Here is a 15,327-nt window from a genome sequence, read left to right on the forward strand (position 1 = left end):
TTCGCCTCATTCTGAAAGAAATAATTGAAATGTGCCAACGTGACGGCCATCTTGGTGTGTGGTGCGAGACGGGAGATGAAGGTCATTGAGCGGTTTCACACAAAAAAAGTGTTACTTCACAGTTTTACGACACCTTTTTATTTGTTTGACTTGCAAAATTATCTTTTAAATTGACAAACATCATATGTGTAATTCGTGGCACAATTCAAACGGGATCGAAAGATAATCTTTCTCTCTCCATTGACTTCAATACATAATTTTTCCGAAATAAGGTCCCATGGAGGTCCCCCGAAAAGGGAGGGACTTTGCCTCTCTATTACAAAAAATATGGCTGCCAAAGTGTGTTGGAATTTTACTGGACTGACAGACCCTATGAATGCTGCTAAGAATGTATAATATGACTTATAAGTGTATCATAAATGTAATGTCCTTACCTGTCCTGGAGGTGTCCCTGTAGTAAGGTCTCCTCTGAAGGCTCAGGTTACAGGATAGGGTTGCAGGCCTTACAGGCTTCACAATGAAGCCAGCCCCTACTGCGTTGTCACAGTGACCAGTGAACCTATCCATCAAGGTGTGTATCAATTTTCCAGCTGCTCTGGAGAAGAGACAAGAAGCATATAGTTGGGACAGCAGAAGAAAAGGGTGCATCACTGTTATGACTGGAGAAACATCCATTTATAGCGTCTGATCTTAACAAGAATTGAGGTGAGTTAGCACCTTTCATCGCACTTTATATGATTCTTACAAGTGCAGTGTCAGTCCTCTACACTCCAAATCAAGTAGTAGTATCTTTGGACTTACTGTATTTCTAATTCCGACCAGGTGAGTCTTCATGGCGGAGGCAGCAGGCCCCAGAAGTAGCAGTAGAGGTGTGGGCAGTGGAGGGACTGAAGGAGTACGTGTCCCCCAGGATCCCTCTCTCAAAGCTGGGGTGGTGTTATCAGACGAGAGGGTGGACTTCGTACGGGAGCAGGCCTTCTGTGTGCTGCGAGTGAAGATCGATAAGTGGAACCGCTTCATCGGAGCAGAGGAAAACCAGAAGGTGATACTGGATTACCTGGACCACATCTGGACCAACAGACTGCTGCTGTACACCGGACCTGGAGGGACATTGCATGCAGGGGACGCACAGGTAAGAAAACACACATAAAATCAGTTTATGAGAAGATCAGGCACCTTTTTTTCAGTTCCCTATTCAGAAAGTTAATTTTGCACCTTGAGTAAATACTTATTGGTTTAGTTCATATATTGTTTTCTGTATGCACTGTAGGGGTATACTAGACATTCTGTATACAAATATCCCTGAGGTAAAGGTACTGTGCGTACATACAGGCTGATGATGGCACATTTCACTTGTATCTGTTGCATGGCAGGCACACAATTCAGTAAAATTAGATGAAACCTAAAATTCCTAATACCCTGAGAATTTTCATAAACACAGTCACGCACACACAACTGTATACAACTTTGACAAAACAATGAGCAGTCATGCAGTGATATACAGTAAATCATAACAACATGTGTAGTAGGGCTGCTCAATTAATCGTATTTTAATCGCAATTACGATTATGGCTTGCAACGATTACGAAAACAACGTAATCGAAATATAACGATTATTTTTTTATTATTATTATTAATTTTTCTTTTTTATAAATTTTTTGTATTGGTTTTTTAGTTGAGTTATACTTACAGTTCAAGGTAATCAACTGTTAAAAACATACTGTTCAAAAAAAATTCTCCAATAAATTGATGTTTTCAAAGTAAATGGATAATCATTTTTAATAATCGTGATAATTATTGACCCAAATAATCGAGATTATGATTTTGCCATAATCGAGCAGCCCTAATGTGTAGTGTTTTGGATTTAACCTCCATCTAAAATTCAAATGTTCTGAAATAAGTCACTACTTATTTCTAGTGCTTTCAATGCTGTTGAAAGCATTCCTACTGTTTTTGAATCTGTGAAGACATCTCCACCATGGAAGACCAAGCTACTGTGTGTGCTGAAGAAAGGCGTGAAGAGAATCTCACGCCAGCGATTCAGACATGAACTCCGGCTGGGGGAAGTGGCTGGATACCCCATGGAGCACCTTCCTGTTGTCATCTCTGAGGTGGGCTAGTGTGTGTCTGTGAGTGTCAAAGTGATATACTAATTCAGGTTGATGGGAGCAAAGATACTAAGAATACTTGAGGAATAGGACGAATGCTTGGTTGGTTTGCAAAGCTGTAAACAGTTTGTGTCCTCTTTAAAAAGCTTGTGTGCAGTGGTGTCAAGTCACTAAGTATATTTACTCCGTACTTAAGTACCATTTTGAGAGACTTGTACAAAAAAAAGTATTTCATTGAATATTTCAATTAATTGCTACTGTGTACTTCTACTCCACTAGAATTCAGAGGTAAATCATGTACTTTTACTCTACTATGCATATTTAATAGCTTTACTTACTTTTCAGATTTTGACTAATGATGTGAAATATAATCAATGCTTGATTAAGACTTTTAATTACACCTCGAGTCATATTCACTAGCTAATCTGCAGCATACAATGCAATTAAAACGAGCTGCACCTTTAACAGCTTTAATAACAAATGCATCAACCATTCCCAACCAAATCAAAACAAATCATATAAATATTCTGAAATGGACCACTATGCAATAAAGATTTATTTTCTTTTTGGTACTTTAGGTATATTTTGATGCTAATACTTTTGTACTTGTACTTGAGTAATATTTGAATGAAGGACTTTTACTTGTAACAGAGTATCCCTACACTCTGGTACTTCTAATTACTTCCTGTAAGGGAAACTTCTGCAGCAATGGAGAGTCAGGACTCAGAGACACGAGGAGAGTTGGAGCTTTGATGTCAAACAATGATATTTATTAATTATTACAAGGATACGGCCGGAGAATTCATATCACAAGTCACAGCAGCAAAAGGTTCTGACTGCACGGGTGGGTTGTCATGTCAATTCTGATCAGCCTATCTCTCGATAAACCTTTTAACTAGTTTACAGAGAGTTAATGAGCATATTGGGGGAGGCGTAAACATCTGTGGAGCTACAGGAGATGTCTCTCACATCTGTGGAGCTTAGAAAGCCAGTGTTCCCACAGTCGTAAACTTCCCTATCAGGCCATAACACTTGACACTAAGTGCTGGAGCACATTCCTTAAAGCTGGCGTCACGAACAGGATTTGTTATTAACGTCAACAGGCAATAAGGTTAAATATCTTAGGAGTAAGGAAGAAATATTCTCTAACAGGTACAATATCTGAGTCTTCCACCTCTGCTTGTGTGTACTGAATAGGTGCTGGTGTGTGTGCTGTCCAACGGTCTGAACCATGAGGACTGGCCGCGGGTGGTGTCCGATGACATCCACAGGCACCTGGAGAAGCTGAGGAACAGGGTGGTGACGCTGAGAGGGCGCGCGGAGGGGCGGACCCTGCTGCCCCTGCCGCTGAGCGTGGAGAGGGCCCGGCACGAGGACATGGAGCTCAGGTCGGTGTGTGCGGGCCAGGCTAATAGATTAGCTAAGTGTGTATATGTTACTGCATAATCTATGACGCTGTTTCGTTTTGTCAATGAGAGTGTATTATGTTCGTTAAGTTAAATTGTTTTGCGTAACACAGGCCATTTGACAACACTCACCGCGTTTCCAAGATTAGTTAAATGCTCCTTTTGCATCTCAACCACATCCATGCGTTCAACTCTGTTCAACAAGCACCCGGATGTGACACACTTCCTGCTTGTCTTGCATGCCAGTAACACAATACAATTATTATTTTTTAAACGTACATAGAGCTTATTGTTTTTTTATATTTATAAGTTTCAAGACATTTTTACAACAAGAAAAACTGTCATGATAAGCAAAAAGAAAACTGAGAACTGTTTCCAGGTGGGTTCCCAGTTAACTCACTTACTGGGCGTCAACCTCTCGCTCCCCGCTGTCTTTTTCCGGTTGTACAAAAAAAATCTGTAATTTCCAGGTGCCATCTTTGTTTACTTTTGATAGTTACCAATATACACGTATGGAGTCCATTGAGAGTACTATCCAATGGAACAGAGAGATGTAATTGAATAAGGATTATCTTCAAAACACTGTAAGTGTTGGATTGTGGACCTGGTTTGAAAACTGAAACTGCTCTACACAGACGGTGATGTCAAAGATGAGAGCAGAATTAGGCAAACTACGAGAGGAGGGTAAATGAGTAATGTCAAAATTGTGTTGCATGTTAAGAGATGAGACAATGTGAGAGCATTGATATGACAGATCTCAATTGTTGAACTTAAATAGTTTTTGTTTTAAATCTGTTTGTTTTGTCCTTTATAACTGTTTTTGATTTGCATATAAACTGGCTATTGTACTTAATTTGTACTAGTGTGTGGCAGTTGTCCTTCTCTGCCTGTATGGTTTCTGTTTATTCTTGTAACCATCATACAACAATGAGACTATCATCTGGTTGAATAAAGGATTTGTATCCTAGCATTAGCTCGCATAATGTCATCAGGGTGAGAACAATTTTAAAATTCACACATTTCTCATGTAGCTTTTTTGGAAGTAACATATAAACTTGTGAAGAGGCACTCATTAGGCTATTTCTACTGGTTTTTGCATTACATAAACCCCCTCAGTCCCCTCATTACATGCAGAGAGAGAATGCAGAGAGAATGGCAAAGGGGGTGTTTGGCTGAATATGTTTGGTCTGTATAAATCATTGATGCTTTATCTGACTGAGGTTTGTGCAAGTTCGAATCTAGAGCCCTGCAAATTGATAAATCCATGGCGCTGTCCGTGGTGCTGAATTAGCACTCTTTCAACTGGACTTGCGACCTTCTGTGAGTTTTGTGTACTGCTACTATTTGTAGGTCATAAATGAGTAAGTTGCTGATTCACAAACAAGTAGTTCCAGTAAACCCTGTTTGTGTCAAAATTACAAAAAAACACCTAAAAAGACTATGATTCCATTTACATGTTACTGGAACTATATGTTAGTCCCATTTGTAGTTTACTTTCTTTACTTTTTCTTATCTGGAGCCCATATTGCCATATTTACCCACACCCCTCTCTGTCTCCCTCAGCCCCACTGGTTGGCCATTGGACCGTGGCTTGTTATACTCCATAGAAACTCTGATAGTTCAGTGGTCTGGACAGATATGGACCGTCCTGAAGAAAGACTCTGGTATGCTGCTGCTCCGAGGAGACCACCCAGGCCCCAACGTGGAGCTCCAGTTTTGGACCACTCAAAGGGAAAACCTGCTGGGCATCCAGTCACAAGTATGACACTGTTTCTGTGGAAGTGGGTGGGGGGGCAGTCAGTTCAACTTGTTATCTGTAGCTACTGTACGGTCCTTAGGGCACCAGTAGATTTGTGTTTAATTCATAGACTGAGATATTAGATTCCTAAATACCAGATGTTCCACAGTTTGAAATGCCAGATCTATTAAATGTCAGCAGGGTTGAATTGATTTGCGTGACATAGCAATAACTCCACTAATGATTCCAGTTAAAAATTAATACGTTATTTACAAAGTCCCAGTATGTCACAGTTTGAACTCTATAGAAGTAGCATTTATGGAAGAGGTGTTGTATTGAAATTAAATACATTGTACAGGTGTATCAAATAAAGTTGCCACTGAGTGAACACCCTGCTACCATTTCCCCATGTTCAGATCCAGAGTCCTAAAACAGAGCACATCATGGAGATCCTTAGAAGAGTCAATAGCAGTTACTACTCCTCCTTCAACGAGATCTGCATTAAAGTCGATGAGGGTAAATCAGCAATACTCATCCTTTATCAGTGCTAAATAATTTACTCACATCCCAACCTCTCCTTACGTTTTGATGTAAGAAACAAATTAGAAGAAATATTTTTAACTTGCCTTCTTCTAGGTTGAAGTTATCAATCACTATTTCTGTGTGTGATTTTCCTAGCGGTGCTGGAGGCAGAGGACATAGATCTGTATCTGCGTCCTCTGAGGAGACTGATCGGCAGCTTGGAGGAGAGGAGTATCCCACAGGTAGACGCTCTACTGCCTCCTCTTTTCCACACACTCTGTCTCATCTGGAGCCATTCTCAATTCTACTGCACTCCACAACGAATGGTGGTCCTCCTGCAGGAGTTCTGCAACCTGATCATCGAAAAGGTACAATGATGCATCTCTATGTGTATGTGTGGGAGAGAGGGGGACATGATATCAATGAGATTCTTAATATGGTTGTGTGTCTGAATCCAGGCCATTGCCTACCTTATCCCTGAAGAGCTGTTTAAGATGGAGTTGGAGGAAGGGGTGGAGAGAGTCCAGATAACCATCTTAGTTCTGCGCACCTTCAAGAAGTTGTTTCACACTCACCGCCAGCGCATCCCCCAGTACTACAGACACAGCCAGTTCGTCAAGCTGTGGGTCTTTCCGGCTGCGCTTGTGTTTCAGCGGTCGGACCGCATCATGGAGAGGCTGCTTATGATCGAGGTGCACGTCTTAGTTTGTGTTGGTTTCATTGGAACAGTTAAACATGTGCACATCAGGCTATTATTTCTAATAATATGACCATGACCTCTAGAGCAGTGGTTCCCAACCTGGGGGGCGAGCCCCCCTTGGGGGTGCGCCAAAGATCACAGGGGGTGCGCCAGGCCTCAGATGATTTGAGGCCAAATATCATATTTAGACTTTTTTTAGTTAAAAAAAAAAATGGTTTACATATAATTGTAACGCAATACACGATTGTCGCTAAAAGCCTTGTCTCTACATTACAATAACATAATTGATTATTTAATTTTAATAAAAAATCAAGTTAGTAGCTAATAAAGGCATAAAAAGACAGACATGTATAATTCTTTCTATAGAAATGTTTCTTCTGCCCGTAAAGTGTCCAAACCAGGATTTTCTGGATAAGCGCATTTTTAAAACATAGTCATTGTCCATGCCGGTTTCAGTTGGATTATTTGTCACAGTTGCTCCGATCAGATCTGTCTCCTCCATTTTGTAGATTATTTATGACTTTTGAATCCACATAAACACATCGGCAAAATCCGGCTTACTTTGAGCATGTGTTTTAAACAGTTTAATCCCTTTGTGAATTGTTTCCACTTGCGCCGTCCTTTCATTTCTTCATACAGCGGGAATCCAAATGAATTAATCCTGAGTCCAATAACCATCAAAGTCACTCCAATAGTGCTCCTTAATTACGCTTTCATCCTCCTTTAACAAAATACTTCACATTCATCCAGTTTGTGACAGTAGTTGTAGCATTTTTGAGACTTTGAAACTTTAATTACCCAACTTCCAACAGGAGCCCCCCCGGCTCTTGGGAAAAAAGGTTGGGAACCCCTGCTCTAGAAGACACCACTCTGCTTAACTGCTATAGATAATATTTCGATGTATTTGTGTACCCTACAGAGAGTTTTTTTCTAATCATGATATATATTTTCTTTGTAGGAACTTTTTGCAACAGCGCTGGACTTTCTGAAACTGGAGAAGGTTGAACTGGGTGGATCCAGAGGGAAAGTCCTGAGCGAGATGGTCTTCAGCATGAGCGAGGAGTTTCATGACCGCTGGAGGGCCCTCAGAGAGAGCAAATACGACCCCCTGGACTATAGTAATGATGTGAGGCTCAGTGAAATTGTTTGTTAGACTTGTCTTTGATATCACACTGCTATGTAAATCAATAAGCCCCAAAGGCCTGTGAATCACAGCAATTTATAAGTGGCACTGACAGGCACAGCCGAATAATGAAAAATAAAAATTAGATGTTATTTTTCAGCCCAGCAGTACACTAATTGAAAAATAACAAAGCAAAGTGGTTGCCAAGCAACACGCCGAAAATCTGTGACAGCCGTCATTATTAGTCAGTGAATTATTTTATTTAATCTACTGGATATTTGACAGCTATTGTATACAAGCTTCCAATATAACTGAGCCAATTAAATGTGGAACTGAATCAGAAATTGATCTCTGTTCTGAAATATGTTTTAATGCACTGAAGATAAAGTTCAATAGGTGGACTCAAAGCTGTTAAATGAGGAATAGGTTTGAACATATCCAGTGTTTCCTGTCTAATGCCATCTTGTGTCCAGGACTTTGTGCATCACTACAGACGCTTCATGGAGCAGAACAGGGACTTTGACCAGAGGCTTGGAACTGTCCTTAAGCTGGCCTTCCAGCACTCCAAAAACCTGACGTCAATCTTTAAGGTAATGTGTCTGTGAAATCTCACTCATCAAAAAAGCCCATTACTGTATTTATATATCTCTAAGTCATTTGTCGACAAGGTGTTGATATGTTGCATCTTTTTAGGATCTGTGTTGTTAGATGTTAGAAAACTGTTGTCCTTTTAATCAGCTGAAAAGCGTATATTTATACATTGGAATTTAAACTTGATTGTGGCTTAGACTAACAGCCAGGCATGGTCCAATGGTCATTCTACCTAAAGTTTTCTAAAAATGTCTTGTTGTTTTTGTTGTGTGCAATCTAGTTGTTGAAGATTTTCAGCACCCTGCTTGAGAGGCCCATGATCCACCAGCTGTTCTCTCCCAACTACAATGTGTTGTTGGATATGTTTCACCAGGAAGTAGACTACTGCCAGTGTATACTGGATAAACACAGAGATGGGGTAAGAGAGATTAAAAGGAAATAAATATTCTCAAAGATTTAGAAATTCGAAGAATGGCACACCTACTTTTGAATATACAAAAATACAGCCATAGGATCTGATTACAGCATCACTAAACTATACCGTACACTAAACTATGCCGTAATAGTCTGTCTCAATCGTAGATGTCTCAATTTGGTAAGAAACCTATTGTATTGTGATTCAGAATTGAAATGTGTGCCACAAACTCATTTGAATTTTTTTTTTATTTAAAGTAATGAATGACTCCATTATCAGCCAAGTTAATTCAGCCTTTGTGTTTTTAGCTGCGGTCAGGCTGTATTGTCTTGGGGAAGAATATGCCGTATGTGGCCGGGAACCTCAAATGGTCCCAGGAGCTTCGGATTCGCATCCTCACCAACAGGAGCAACCTCAGCGAGCTGGCCAATATGTACGGATAGACACCATTATATTATGTTACTACGTTCACAGCAGATCTGTTGTTGAGTTTACTATATACTGTATATCTTCCAGGCCTCTGCGGTCAGCTGAAGCAGACGACATCCTCCAAAAGTGTCAGCATGTTCTGGAGGTTTTGGACCAGCATGATAAGGAGCTGTTCTCAGAGTGGACTGAGGGCCTCCAGGAAATCTGTGAAACCCACCTGAAGGACCCCCTGCTCACACTGGACGCTGACACAGGCCTGTTTCAGGTCAACTTCAGTACTGCAGTAAGCACAACGTTTTAGAAGTGGCAATCACCAAATATGAATACAATTTAATTGTATAACTAAGTATAAAGGTAGAATTGGTGCAGCAGTGTGCCTCAAGTCGTCCCTGCTAACTCCTAGTATGGATGTTACATACAGGAATGTATAATGGAAAATGCATATTAATCATTAGACTATGCAAGTCATTCCATGATTAACATGTTAAGTTAAGCCACGAATAAGAGGTTTGATTATTTTAGATATACAGTTTATACTATTTTCTGCTTCAACATGTCACTGATTTCCGCAATATGATATTGATTTAGCCTGTCCTCAAATTATAAAATACTTTATATTTGCCACAGTTTCATTTCTCAGCATTAAATACCTGGTGTGTCTGTTTTTGTCTACAAAAAAGCAGAATTTTTCACAGCACCTGATCAGATAAAAACAAATCCCAAACCCACTCAACATCAAATAATGAAACAAGGCAAAGCAGAAAGAGCAGCAGCAATCATTTATTTTACCAGCGTTGTCAGAAGTAGGCACTTTAATTCAGGGATAAACAACGAATCAGATGTACTGTGAGCATTTATCTCATTTAAAACATTTGTGCGCTTTGTTCCAATGTTAATGAGATTTCCACTCTAAGATGTTTATCCTATTTGATGTTTTGCTTTCACAGTTAAAGTAAACAATACAAGTAATTGCTACATGGATTAATCAATTTGATTGTTACATTTCTCACCCTCTCTCTGCGCCTGTCCCCAGTTGACATCAGTGTTAAGGGAGGTGAAGTATCTGGGTATGCTGAAGAACGAAAACATTCCCAAAGCAGCTCTCCATCTCTACTCCAAACGGGAGAGACTCTACATGGTGGGAATAAATTGCTAGTGTCGCATTGTATAAGTATCAAACCGCTATATTTGTCAGCTATGTGGCCGGTGAAACGGGGTGTAAATAAGTTTAAGGCTTAACGCCACATTGTATCCTGTAGTACACACAGACACTGACTTTGGTGACCCAGTGGTACAACAAGCTGCACAGCACCATCCTGGCGGTGGAACTGGGGTTAGTGAAAGATGAGATGGATGGGACAAGACGTCAGCTGGAGCCGGCCCTCCAGGAGCTGAGCTGGGCTCGAGACGACCTGTGGGACTACATCCAAATCACACGAGACCTGGTCAAGGTACTGAACGTTTATTTTGTATGGTAGGGAAGTATTTTGACTATGTTAACTAGAAGGGCCCTTTTTATATCTCTTTCAAATGTTGTTTACATCAATGAAAAATAATTCGTTGGTACATCTCACATTTGGAATACAATTAAATGGGTTCTTCCCTGGCCCAGTATTTGTATCTGTAGTCAAACAGACAAACAAACCGACAAATAAAAACAAAGCGCATAACACTGGTGAGTTTTTGTATTCTTTATTTGGGGTCACATTATATTAAAAGTACAGTTTTGCAAATCATATCTCTTTAGTGACCCGAAAATGGCAAATTAAATACAGAACAACATTTGTAGTACATAGGGGTTGTTTGAAATGACAAATATCTTCACATACTTCTCCACATGATTCTGCTGACATATATAAAGTAGTGGTTTAATTTAGATCGTGTTTTTCAATAAAAATATGAAAAGCTGCTGTATAAATGTTGCCTGCCAACGTAGCACGAATCCAGGCATTCAAGCCAGCTTTCCTCTTTATGGCGAACACTCCTAAAAGAGAAAAGAAACATGCAGCTGTCATCCAAAGGGAATTTAATTACCGGTTGTAATAGTTTCTCTATTTGCTGTTGCCAGAGCATTTCTAGTCGTGTCCAGACGAGTAAAGCTAATGTGGAGGCCATCCAGGCCCTCATGGGGAAATTCAGCCACCGTGCCTTCATCACCAGAAAGAGCCGTGGATCCACTCTCCTCCTCTTCTCTGACATTGAAGAGAGTGTTTCCAAACAGCACACTCTCATCACCAGTACAGGGGAGGAAATACACACTCTGCTGCAGGTATATTCTCTCACCTTACTGTGATGCTTTAGAGAACGGCTTTTACTTTGTATATGTCTCTCATATTCTTACTGTACATTATCAGATCAACCTCGTTTCCTTCTTAAAGGAATACAAGAAATATAAGAAAAGGTTTCTGGCATGCCTCCACAGATCCAAAATGGAGAAAGTAAATGCGGCTAATTTCACAAGAGCAATATTCAAGTAACATTTGAAACAAATTTGTACTTGAATATTTTGAGTTGTTAAATGCAGCCCCTTTTTACATTATTAATGAAATGTCACCTATTATGCAAAATAATTTTTTTCATGTCTTTTATCCATCAACATGTGTCCCCTCTGTGTAAAGAGATTCTGAGAGTTTCAGGAAAAAAGATTCGGTCTCTTTTTGTCCTGATCCATTTATATGAAAACCTGTCTGAAAATGAGCTGATCAGATTTTGGCCACTTTATGATGTCATAACGATTTTTTTTGGCTTGTTTAACTATTAGCCAATCACCAACCAAGGTAACACCCGCCCACCTTATCACCTGAATCTCCTCCTAGAGCACCTTTGTGTTCTTTTTAACCAAATATTTCTCAGAGGGGCGTGGGGACTTCAAAGACATGTTTTGTATATAACTGAGAACTATAATCTAGTGATGAAAAAGAGTATAATAGGGGCCCTTTAAGACTCTTCTTATTTTTGTATTCTTTGTTCAACATGGAACATGCAAGAAACATTTCTATCACAAATGTAATGTAAGACAGGATGAGGAATGTAATAACAAAAGATCATTTTGAGGGTAAAGTATTATTTTAGCCCCACTTTTCCCCTCCCCTCCAGGAGAGCGAGTCTCTGCTGGGTGTGGCAGACCTGAGCAGCAGTGAGTGGCAGGGCTACACAGACTATGTGGACCGGATGATCCTGACAGGCTTCTCCAGTGCCGTGTGCTGCTCCCTGCAGTACCTCATGGACAACACAGACGCATCCCAGCGTATCACACCGCTGTTCGAGGTCCAGCTGGTACTCAACAGCAACGAGATGACCTTCGACCCCTCGCTGGACTCCAGCCAAAGCGGTAACTTCTATGATATTGTGGATAAGATGGTGGCCAACATCACCAACATGGCATCCTTCATTCCCAGAGTGGCCACGCATAAACAGCTGGATAACTATCAGGTGCTGTACAGATTGGATTATAGGGAAGATAACATATATCCACACACCCTGTACTATCCTAAACTGCTTCCTCATCTTGTAGTGCGATATAAATGAAATGGAGGATTTGTCAGAGATGTGCCATGTTATCCGCTCACGGGCACGCATAGCTATTGCTAAGGTAAGATTACCTGTCAACATATGGAGACATATATGATGCTTTCAGGCTCACCGTTTTAAAGATTGTGTTGCCTTTCAGGTCAGAGAATATCAGGGATCCTTTGCCAGCTACCGCTACCTCTGGACAGATGACAGGTCAGATGTTTTTTAATCTTTATCACATTTGATATACAGGTTGGTATATCAGGTTGGTATATCTAAACAAATATTCTAAAGGAATCCTTTCTTTGCCTTTATCACAGGTCTGAATTCATGAGGCAGTTCCTACTTTATGGCCATGTGTTAAGTACAGAGGAAGCGGAGCTGTATGCTGACTACGAGCTGAAAAAGAATCCACCCACCCTCGACAACTTCAAAGAACAGGTGTGCCTCATATTTTTCACTTCCAAAAGCCTTTATTCAGAATTGACTTTAGTCTTTTTTTTCTTTGATCAATGTGTCTGAGTCGCCGCATCATTCTTCATTGCAGATCAACCTGTTTGAGTCTCTGTATGTACGAGTGAGCAAGATGGAGGACAGGAGGGTGTTTTGTGGCTGGCTACAGCTAGATATCAGACCCTTCAAGCACACACTGATGAATGTCATCAAGAGATGGAGCTGGATGTTCAAGGAGCACCTGCTGAACCACGTGAACCAGAGGTTAGCATGCACAAGCACACACACATACTGTATGTATTCTAAATAGACAAAAAATACACAAAGAGTTAAGAACTGCTTCAAAATGTAGAAAAGAGATGGTGAGTTTTTAAAGAAATTGTAAATGTGCAACACCATATTTGAGGTTAAAAATTGTAGGTTTTGTTATACATTTCCAACTTGGATATAAAACATTATCTGAATATAACCTTCCTTGGCACTGTAGTTTAATTGTTTGTTACCTACAATTGCCCTAATATGCAAATGTCCACTGTCTGGTTGTGGTTATAGCCCCACAATATCAAAACCCTTACTAAAAGCAATCTGTTTTAACTCTTAAACTAAGGATATGTACCCTAACATTATCCTCCTTTCTCTCTTTCCCACAGCGTGAGAGAATTATCCTCCTTTGTCCAGGACACGGCCAGTGGTCTTTCTGAAAAGGTGTCAGATGGCGACTATGCAGGCCTGGTGGACATCATGGGACACCTCATGGCCATCCGAGACAGGCAGATCAGCAACAATCAGCACTTCAAACCTCTCAAATCCACTGCGGAGCTCCTCAAGACCTACGGACAGCAGCTGCCAGAGAGCGTCTACACGCAGCTAGAAGTGTGTACCGATGCACAAAATACACACTTTTCCATGAGTGCTGGCAGATATGCTACTTACAGTATATCATTACTTTACATTCTTCCTTTTATTACCGTAAAACACAGGAGCTGCCCGAGAAGTGGAATAGTCTGAAGAAAATTGCATCCACGGTTAAACATGAAGTGGCGCCACTACAATCCAATGAAGTTTCAGTTATTCGCAGGAAGTGTGTCCGGTTTGAGGTGAGGCTGTGTGTGTGTATGTGGGGTAGGATGTCAGTGTTGTATGCACCCTACAAAGAGCTCAATATCTGACATATAAACCTTTCTTTCCTGCATTATATATGACTGACTCCACCCCACCCCCCAGTTTGCACCTTTATAGATGGTGAGATGGAGACAGATATGCAATGAATCCTTAATGGACAGGCTTTTTCTTTTTAATTCAGGTGAAGCAGCATGATTTCAGAGAACAGTTTCGTACCGAGTCCATCTTTAGGATCGATGTGGAGGAGCAATATAAACTAATTGATAAGGTGAGCCCTTATCCTTTGAATGTATAATTAAATCAAATCTAACAAACAACACAATTTCAAGCCACAAAACACCTCTGTCTCCAGTCTAATCGAGGAGTAGCAGTGATGGAGGCAGAAATGAAGAAGCTGCAGGACACAGCTGATCTGTTTGAGGTCAGCTTCCCAGACTACAAGCAACTGCGCCAGTGTCGCTCTGACATCATACTGGTCAAAGCCGTTTGGGACATGGTCATCTTTGTGAAGGTAAATGTTTATAAGCTCAAAACAAATACCGTATGTTGGTATTTTCACGAGATGGAAAGGCCTGCGCAGTGAGGCTCAGCCTTTCACTGCACTTACCCACCTGCTGAGTATTCCTTATCTATAGCTGACCTTTAAGTCTGTAGAGGTGTCGGGTAGGGATGGGTATCGTTTGAAATTTATCGATTCCGATTTCGATTCCGGTTCTGCTTATCGATTCCGGTTCTTATCGATTCCCCGTTTCGATTCCAAAATTGTAAAATAAAGAGGTCAAACGTTTAGATAACAAAAATATATTTATTCTTAAAAGCTTTAACTGAAATTGTTACTAAAAAATATACATGCAATACAAATGTATTGCACAATAGCTGTGCTTTATTTTAACTGAGCTATGCCTGTGGCAAGCTATTAACAGGCATTACACTTTGCCTTTTCTTTTTCTTTTTTAGTGTAGTGGAGCCTCACTTCAGAGTGTTTACCGCGACCTATCTTTGGTGTTATGAAGTGACTGAGCTCGTGAAATGTCTACGGGAGGGCGGGGGAGCATCGCTGCGGGGCAACTGTGGACCTCTGTCGCCTGTCAGCGCAATTTATATGATGCCGTTTAAAAAAATGAAGGGCGGTGCCGGCCGTCAACGGCCCGCTGACGACCGGCCGTTCTGTGATTCTCCAGGTCCGCCCTGTATTCCACCGGGTCAC

The 15,327-nt window shown here is 40.7% G+C and overlaps 1 protein-coding gene and 1 long non-coding RNA gene across 13 annotated transcripts in view; one reads left to right on the top strand and one right to left on the bottom strand.

Annotated features, from left to right (window-relative positions):
- Positions 1-448: 448 nt before the first annotated feature.
- Positions 449-3,731, bottom strand: LOC117532602. Of its 2 annotated transcripts, none has more exons than XR_004566895.1 (3): positions 3,647-3,731; positions 802-1,100; positions 449-590 (listed from the first exon to the last, which is right to left on the bottom strand). It is a non-coding gene; the product is annotated as an uncharacterized LOC117532602 (long non-coding RNA). The 2 variants fall into 2 exon arrangements; XR_004566894.1 differs by having other exon boundaries at positions 456-595.
- The window catches only part of dnah9l (dynein, axonemal, heavy polypeptide 9 like), a 42,104-nt gene continuing 30,166 nt past the window's right edge, over positions 3,390-15,327 (top strand). For 6 of the 11 annotated variants that reach the window (XR_004566891.1, XR_004566892.1, XR_004566893.1 and 3 more), the window contains exons 1-22: positions 3,390-3,496; positions 5,078-5,273; positions 5,669-5,768; positions 5,931-6,142; positions 6,233-6,466; positions 7,433-7,600; positions 8,071-8,187; positions 8,469-8,606; positions 8,912-9,036; positions 9,120-9,315; positions 10,066-10,170; positions 10,292-10,483; positions 11,101-11,301; positions 12,129-12,464; positions 12,547-12,624; positions 12,703-12,758; positions 12,866-12,986; positions 13,093-13,262; positions 13,649-13,871; positions 13,979-14,095; positions 14,302-14,388; positions 14,473-14,631. Coding sequence is in view for 7 of the 11 variants with exons in the window: in XM_034195952.1 (XP_034051843.1) it covers positions 3,486-3,496; positions 5,078-5,273; positions 5,669-5,768; positions 5,931-6,142; positions 6,233-6,466; positions 7,433-7,600; positions 8,071-8,187; positions 8,469-8,606; positions 8,912-9,036; positions 9,120-9,315; positions 10,066-10,170; positions 10,292-10,483; positions 11,101-11,301; positions 12,129-12,464; positions 12,547-12,624; positions 12,703-12,758; positions 12,866-12,986; positions 13,093-13,262; positions 13,649-13,871; positions 13,979-14,095; positions 14,302-14,388; positions 14,473-14,631 (3,342 nt within the window). In the remaining 4 variants the exon portion in view is untranslated. Of the gene's footprint in view, positions 3,497-3,687; positions 3,894-4,089; positions 4,199-5,077; positions 5,274-5,668; positions 5,769-5,930; positions 6,143-6,232; positions 6,467-7,432; positions 7,601-8,070; positions 8,188-8,468; positions 8,607-8,911; positions 9,037-9,119; positions 9,316-10,065; positions 10,171-10,291; positions 10,484-11,100; positions 11,302-12,128; positions 12,465-12,546; positions 12,625-12,702; positions 12,759-12,865; positions 12,987-13,092; positions 13,263-13,648; positions 13,872-13,978; positions 14,096-14,301; positions 14,389-14,472; positions 14,632-15,327 lie in introns of those variants that run through there. The other 5 variants (XM_034195955.1, XM_034195957.1, XM_034195954.1 and 2 more) reach the window with 5 other exon arrangements.

This window comes from Gymnodraco acuticeps, unplaced genomic scaffold, assembly GCF_902827175.1.
Source record: "Gymnodraco acuticeps unplaced genomic scaffold, fGymAcu1.1, whole genome shotgun sequence".
NCBI classification, from domain to species: domain Eukaryota; kingdom Metazoa; phylum Chordata; class Actinopteri; order Perciformes; family Bathydraconidae; genus Gymnodraco; species Gymnodraco acuticeps.